The sequence below is a fragment of the Blastomyces gilchristii genome (assembly GCF_000003855.2).
Source record: "Blastomyces gilchristii SLH14081 genomic scaffold supercont1.80, whole genome shotgun sequence".
Lineage (NCBI taxonomy): Eukaryota > Fungi > Ascomycota > Eurotiomycetes > Onygenales > Ajellomycetaceae > Blastomyces > Blastomyces gilchristii.
Genome location: NW_003101603.1, coordinates 1 through 8354, shown reverse-complemented (window position 1 = coordinate 8354; position 8354 = coordinate 1). Strand labels below are relative to the sequence as shown.

The window sequence follows — 8354 nt, the reverse complement described above, 5'->3', positions numbered from 1 at the left end:
ATAACTGATTTTTGAACTTCAATATCAGTTATTAACTGAGAAAAGAACTGCTGATTAATTTCATTTCTGATTCTGAAAATGAGATTTGAGTTTAGCTTATTTCTTTGTAAGATGTCCTGATTTAAGACTTTAAGAATAAGTCTTCTATTTCTGAAGATTTGAAAGTTTTTCTTCTTTTACATTTTTTTCTTTACTTTTCTATTAATAGAAGTATGAGTATTATTCTTCTCAGTTTTCTCAGGATTTTGAGCATATTTTGAGATAGCAGATTTAGAGATAGTAGATTCAGCTGTTTGAGTATATATTTTCTTCTGATTCAAAGAAGAAGAAGAAGTAGAAAAGAAGAAAGAAGAGTAAGATGAGAAGTCAGTGATTATACTAGAAATTTTCAATGTTTTTTAAACTGTGTTTGAAATTCTAAGTTTGAACTTGATTATCTTCTGTAGTTGTCTAGTTTGAGTATGAAGAATTAACAGAACTTCTTCATTTATCTCACTCAGACACTGCTTTTCAAGAATCTTACTTACTTTTTCAAGTTTCTGTATTTCAAGAACTTGTTATTTCTCTATTTCTTCTTTCTTTCTTCTCTTCAGAATTTCAATCTCAGAAATAGCATTTGAGAAAGCATCTTTTTTCACATTAACTGAGTGTATTTTTGAACTGATTATTCTCACTTAATGAAAAGTTGATCAGACTGTTTCAATTGAGATATATATTGAAATCTTTTGAAAAGTTGATCAGACTGTTTCAATTAAGAGATTTCTAAGTCTGTTTTCAATTGAAAAGTTGATTAGACTGTTTTAAAAGAAGAATAAAAGACTTTTATATATAAAATATCTGATTTTTTTCACACTAGTTCAGTAACTAGGTTAGATTTTTGAAGAGAATCTAATAAACTAAAATTAATTTTTAAGATAAATCAATAAAATCTTTACAATCTCTTTCTTAAGATACAGTGAGAAAAAGTATGATATCAATTGATAATAAATTAGATAATATGACTGTTTTTAAGAGAAAAACTGACAAAAAATAAATCAATTTTTTACAGAGAAATTGATTAAAACTATTCAATTTTATTCTAAATTATTCAATTCTTCTCACACAATAAGTATGCAACTCAAATCAGTTAATAAAGAGTGTAAAAAAGAATTAAGTATTAATAAAAGCTCTTCAGTCACTGAAAAAGTAATTCTTACTTAAAAGAATATGAAATTATGACAGAAAACAGCTCTATTTTTAATTCTTTGTAAGAATATTGTATAAAATTCAGAGAAAAACATCTTACTTTTTCAAGAGAAGTAAAAAACTATTTCTAAGATCTTTTTTTTTGCATTAACTGCTGTAGAAGAATGAGATAGAAACTGCTAAAATATACACTACTATATACTCTCTATCAAGACTTTCTCTCTTCAGAGTCTTGATATTATAGAGAATATAAGTCTATTTCTATATAATAATATAAATATTGTCAGCAAGATGTAGAGGAACTGATTATTTATATTTCAAAATAGAAGACTTTGTTAATAATTATATTAATATAGAGTTAATTCTCAAATTCAATAGAAATCTAGTATTATTATTCTCAATTTCTTGCAGAATCTATTGAATATTAAGATATTAAAACTAGATTTAATATATCTCACTATGCAGAGATCAAAGACTCAGTCAGATCTTGAAGTATACTGAATTTATAGTTATTGATGTGCTGTTGTCTTATTCTGTTAACTTGTTATCTGCATGTATCAAATACTGTTGCTGAGATATCTTTTTGTATTATTCTGCTAAGAATGAGCCAGATTGAGAGAGGTAGTATGAGGGTGAGACTTAATATTGATGTCTAGATACACTGAAGATAGACTGTGAAGATTGCACTTCAGAAGTGTTCATTGATTATATACTTGATATTATCACTGAGATATCTTTTTGTATTTTTCTGCTGGGGATGAGCCAGATTGGGAAGGGCGGTATGAGGGTGAGACTTGGTGTTAGTGTTTTGAAACATCAAAGATGAACAGGGTTTTCACAGAGATTGCTTCTCAGATATCTTCACAATTATAGAATGAGAATCTTTCAAAATTGAGAAGATTGATGCATATGGCTAGGTCTCTTCCCCTTACAATTTGTATGACAATCTGGCCCGGGGTTGTGGTGTGGTAGGGGAGAATGAGGGATAATCCCACACAGGAGTTTCAAACAATGTCTGATTCATGTTTGGCTGGATAACTCCACTATCACACGGGGTATGCGGTCGGCGATGGGGTCAAAATGCTTGTATGATCGAGGGCCTTTCGATGGATCTATCGGCGGGTTCTTATTCGAAAAATCGAGCGAGTTCGTGGTGGAGCGGTTGACTGTTCTAAAGACAGTCTTTCATTCATTCTCAGACTGTATTCACAGTTATATATATATATTAATCACATTCAGTTGTGTGAATATGATAGCTTCTGTAAGATAATTCATCACATTCTTAATCAGAGACAGAGAATAGCAACTCTTTATAGTCTTGAAGTTCAGATCACAGTAGTTTATATATAATCTGAGATCTTTATTCTTCTTCTTTATAAATATCACAGAGACTTCTGCAGAGACCTGTGAAGATCAGATAAAGTCATTCTTCAGATTCTTCTTTATATAAGTCTGTAAGACCTCTGTCTTATAATGAAAGAGCTTATAGATTGATTCTTAGAAGAGTTTCTGTTCTTCTATTAAATCTATTATCAGATTCTTCTCACAGTGAGATGAAAGCTCAGCTGTCTTAGTTAAACTGAATATCTCTGTGAGATCTTGATATTTCTCTGATATCTGAAACTCAGTTTTCATAACTGTAAAGTTCTCAGATATTCACAAAGTCATTATACAGATAAGCTTGTCTTCTCTAATCAACTCTGCAGTATTAACTGATTCTATCTTTATAAGTGAGTCTGTCAACACTGATCACAAGTATAAACCTGACTCACAGACAGCTATGTATGAATTGTGTCTTTAAAGTTATATAAGTCTCAAGTACATGTTATCTGTGATATCTGTGATAATCACAGTTTCTGTAAATCTTCTTCAGATTTTGAAGAGATCTTACAATTCAAAAATAATTCTTATAAGTCTCTCAGCTCTCAGATCTGAGTTCTCACACTCTGCTTATTATAAGAGTAGATTCTCAGTTTTTATTATTCAACTTATTCACTCTGTGAGCTTTAGAGACACTATAGTGATCTGAGATTCTAAGTTCATTAATACTTTTTATACTAATGAGATAGTAGTACTGCAGCATGATCTCTCTTTATAAATATGTATTTTCATTAAGAGAGTAACAGATTCAGATATCAGCTTTAAGACTCTTAAGAAGACTGTTACTGACTCTATCTGCAACTCTTCAAATTTCTATTTTAATTTATCTGAATAGTTTGTATGAAGATGTTCTAATTTAGAATAGATAAAGCAGAGACTCTTTTTCTTAATCTTTCTATTATACACTCTATTCATAGAAGCTTATAAAGCTCTCTCTCTCTACTTAGTAGTCAGATATAAATCTCTCTGTATCTTATTATCTTTTTCTAATAAATCTGTTCTCTGTTATTCTGACTCTTACAGAATTAGTTAATAATTCACTCTCTACAGATCTATGACTCTCACAGTGATTTATAAGCAGTGAATGAGAGTCATCAGTTTCTTCAGAATCAAGAGCTTAGAGTCTTGCTCAATGAGCTTGTTCTACATACTTTTATTCAGTCTCTTTATGAATATCATTATTCAGATCTTATTTCAGAGCTCTGTTTTCACAGATCTCAATTTATATCATAATTCTATGAAGTACTGTGAGTAGTCTTCATCAGATTCCTTGTCTCTTTTTCTAATATTAATGATTACAGCTCAGATATTCTCTGTTCAACTTGTGAAGTCTCTTAACTTATTCTTCAGATAGGTTTTAAGAACAGATCAGTGAGATCTTTCATAATCATTCTCTAGATAATTCAGTCAGTTCTTGACTTCAGTGTAGTAGAGGTCTGTTATTACATAGATAACAGCTTCTTCATCTTTTATATCACACAGTCAGACTTGTAAGTCAATTTTAAATACAAACTGATAAAAGCTTTTATAGATTGTGATTCAGTAGATAATCTTAAGTGATTACAGCTTAAGAAAGTTTCTTTTCAGTTTATGAGTGTCTCTGAAGATCATGTCTAGAGACTCAGTTCAAGAGTGTTTGCAGACAGTAAGTATTTCTTAGAAAAATAGCTTGATTCTGTGAGAGATACTCAAGAATGTTCTTTACTAAGATTAATTCATTCATCAGTTCAGAGAGTTTCTCTATTACAGATGCAGAGAATGATGTTCTGTAAGTGATTAATAACTTCTCTGAGACTTCTTTTATAAGAGTTATTCATGATTCAGGTGACTACTTCTGAGTGTCTGTAGTAGAGTTTGCAGGGGTTGAAGCATGCAAGTTTCTAGTTCTTTCAGTTATAGCAGATAATTGCTGATTGACAGAGCTTGAAATGTAAGAATAAGTGCTTACAGACAATTATTCAGGTGTTTGCAGCTTGATGTGATATGTACTGTTAACTACTAGAAGTATTCATGATAGAAAGATAAATGTAGAAATCAAATATATAATAGCATTCAAGCTGAGTTATAAATAGTATTCGCGAACTCCAGTCTATATAGTTATGTGTAGCCAAGGGCTGCTAACTCTATTGATTACGTGAGAGATAGGAATAGAGGTAAAGAATCCGCGAGAAGTGGGATTTCTTACACTAAGTCTGTTATTTCTCTATCATGTATTAACACTATGTATCAATCAGTTTCACTTTTATAAAGATACTCTATATAGTGTAGTTAAATGTGTCAGTTAGACTGTTTAATCTCATAGTATTCTTAACATCTTTCTTAAAATGAGAGATTGTCTTGTCAACACGGCTATTCAATTTATAGAGATTGAATTTCAACCTTTCACTGAGATTAGAATCTCATATGACTGTACAGACTGTTGAAGTAATAATAAAATAATTATTAATATTCTGAGATTAATCTGTAGAGACTGAGAATCTCTGTTAATGAAGTTTTTTCAGTTGTAATTCAAGCTCTAGAACTCTTTGTCTCTTCTTCTTCATCTTAAATATTATCTTAAGATGTTTCATCTGCTGATCTGATATTGTCTTATCTGAATAGTAGATATCTGAGTATCTGTTATTCTCATTATGAGAATCAGTACTAAGCTGTCAAGTAGATCAGAGAGCCGGCCTGACTATGTCAGAAGCTGTATTCAAATCAGCTTTGAATTGAGACAGTGTTTCAGAGTGTTTATCAATAAAGCTTTCAAATACTTCAGAAGAATATTCACTGATAGAGTATAAGTATAAAGAATCATCATCATCAACTACAACTGACTCAGTAAATAGAATGTGAGATTGTGAACATATGTGTAAGTGAGATTATGTTGAATTCATTATCTTGATATTCATTTATTGAATTCTTGTCAATATTATTCTCTTTTTCTTGCTTTTTTTTTTTTTTTTTTTTGTAATGTGATGTGTTTTCTGCAAGCTTCTTTTTAAGTAAGTAGTAGTATTATTAATCAACAAGATCTCAAACGCGTCAATACTGATTGAATAAGATGATTTTTAACACCTGATAGATGTATTGAATGAAGCAGTAGTTAAAATAATAATTATTAACAAGAAATTCTGAATTGACAGCATTTTTGTGTAAAACAGGTCTCATAACCTGTGAAAGATATAAAGCTTGCTTAATTGAAAAGATTACTAGCTTGTGAGAAGTTATATGATAAAAGAATTAGTAAGTTAGATCACGTGACCTGATATAATGTTGGTGATTACTACACCTACTCTAGTCACGTGCCACCTCAATCTATTCATTTAGTGTAACTTGTGTAGTTAGATTACAACATAACAATGTTATTCTTCAAGAGATTATGAAGCTCTTCATAAGCAATGAATAACTGTAATAATGTGTAATTGACATCTTCACATGTTATTACAAGCGTGTCTAGATGATTTATTGAGTGATTGAACTCATGATTAATCTAAGATCTGAGGAAATATCTAACTTAACAAAAGAATACATGCCTTCAAGATAAAGAAATAAGAAAACATCAGAGCAGCAAATGCAAGATCACAGATCACTGTCAATGTTAATAATAAATCAGAAGACAGCTTCTGAGATGTTTGAGTCAGATGACATGATCATGAAAGAACAGTCTGACAAGTTTAACAATGAATATGAAGACTCAGTTGAAGATATCAGTGAGATGTCAGACAATGCAGAGAGCTCAAGTGACTAGAATAATAATAGCTCTGTGAGTGAGAAGACTTGCATGAGACTAGAAATTACAAGACTTCAGCATGAAGTCAAGCAAATGAAGACAGATAGAGATGAAAATAAAGAGCTTAGTGTAGATTTAATGAACTATCTTCAACAGAAGAATAGAACATCTGCATTGATAAAGATTCTTAATGAATTCAGAGATTAAGTAAGATCTATAAAGAAGTCTGTTGTACTCACTGACTCTGTAAATTATTCTATATGAAAAGAAGAGATTCTGCTCACAGTAAGATAATCTGAAATGAATGATATTCTTAATGATAAGCAGATTAATTCTGATAAGAATATCAGCATGAATATGCAATATTTTTGATCAGAATAAAATATCTGACTATATAACTATATATAGTCTGTGATTATCCTGCAGATCAAATCTCACTTTATTATACTTAAGAAGTCTCAACTATCTGCTTATTCTCTATAATCTGTCATAGAGAATAATTTCACTGAGAGACCTGCTGTTCACAGAACTCATCTGTTTCAAGAATTGATTGAGATGATATCAAAATCAAAGAATTCTGATCACATATTTATCAAATGTTTAATCACAATCAGGACTGATTATATTCAATTGAGATATAATATTGAAGATTTCATGTTTTTTAACAGACTTCTTACAGAGATTAGTAAAGATTGATCATCTTTTATAAAGAATTGAATGAATATAATAGAGAAGAATGAGAATGCTAGAATACTTGAAGATGATTTCATAGAATTGTGTTGAGATATTCTTCTACAATTGTCAGCTACTGATGAATCTCTCATCTCTGATGAAAAGATCTCTGCAAATAATGCTCAAGACAAGGATAAGAAAGACAAGAACAAAGACAATAACAAGGACAAGAACACTGAATTCAAACCTGAATGTAGAGTTAATGATGTGAGAACATGCTATCATTGTCAAAAAGTTAATCATATTCAGACTGACTGTTGAAAGAAATACTCTGAGAAACATTCTTCAAACTTCAATACAAATAGAAACAAGAATAAAGACAAGGATGTGAAGAATACAGATACTGCTTCTATTTACAATGTCATGAAGCAAGTATTTTACATCAAGAAAAAGACCTATGTAAGTGATCAGATAGAAAAAGATATCTGAATTCTAGACTCTGAATTGAGCACTTACATCACACTTCACAGGAATCTTGTTATGACAAAACCTCAGAAGATGAAAGTGATGTTGAAAATGACAGATGAAACAGTGATCTCTGCTATAGCTATAGAAGATACAAAGATCTCAGTGAAAGAAGTGAATATACTGTTAAATGATGTCTGCTATGTTCTGAAGTTAGAAGTGAATCTCATGAGTATGAATAAGCTTATACATCAGAGTTATATCTATAAGCAGTTAACATATGAAAATAATCATACTATGTTAATTATATCTCTCAATCACATGTTCTCATTTACAGCAAGATTAAATGAGAATGATATCTATAAGATGAAAAGACTAGTTACATACAGAGACTTGATCTGAACTTATGATGATGTAATGATATTAAAAGCTAGAACATCTAAATCCTGTGAATATTGCAAAAATGACAGCAGACTCATGTCTAGAGATGAGAATTATTGATTAACAAGCTTTATCATTCTGCAAAGTCTGTGTTCAGACAAAAATAACATGTTCAATCTTCATATCTATGACACAAGCTGTTAAGCTGACAATGAGATTCTTTATCAATCTGACAGAGAGTGGAAAAACACTTTTCAACAGAAATGACACTCTCACTAGAGAGAGTGTAAGTTATTGATTGAGTATAACAGATGATGCAACCTGTTATATAACACTGAGTTGATGAATGATGAAAAAGTGAAAATATGCTCACATCTATGAGTTGACAATAAGGGAGCAATTGATCTAGCAAAGAGAAAATTCTTAACATGAAGATTGCATCACATTGAGATTAGATATCATATTCTCTATGATTTGATTGAAAAACGGGAAAATCATGATAGAACATGTTGATTCTACGTAAACATAGCTGACAGCTCATCAAGTCACTGATGAA

The 8354-nt window shown here is 30.5% G+C and overlaps 1 protein-coding gene across 1 annotated transcript; it reads left to right on the top strand.

Annotated features, from left to right (window-relative positions):
- Positions 1-6145: 6145 nt before the first annotated feature.
- Positions 6146-7539, top strand: BDBG_18111 (uncharacterized protein; the record flags this gene model as incomplete). The annotated part of the gene is made up of 4 exons (XM_031725694.1): positions 6146-6290; positions 7086-7219; positions 7277-7411; positions 7483-7539. 4 exons carry the CDS (start codon positions 6146-6148, stop codon positions 7537-7539), a joined length of 471 nt encoding a protein of 156 aa, XP_031581554.1.
- Positions 7540-8354: the final 815 nt, after the last annotated feature.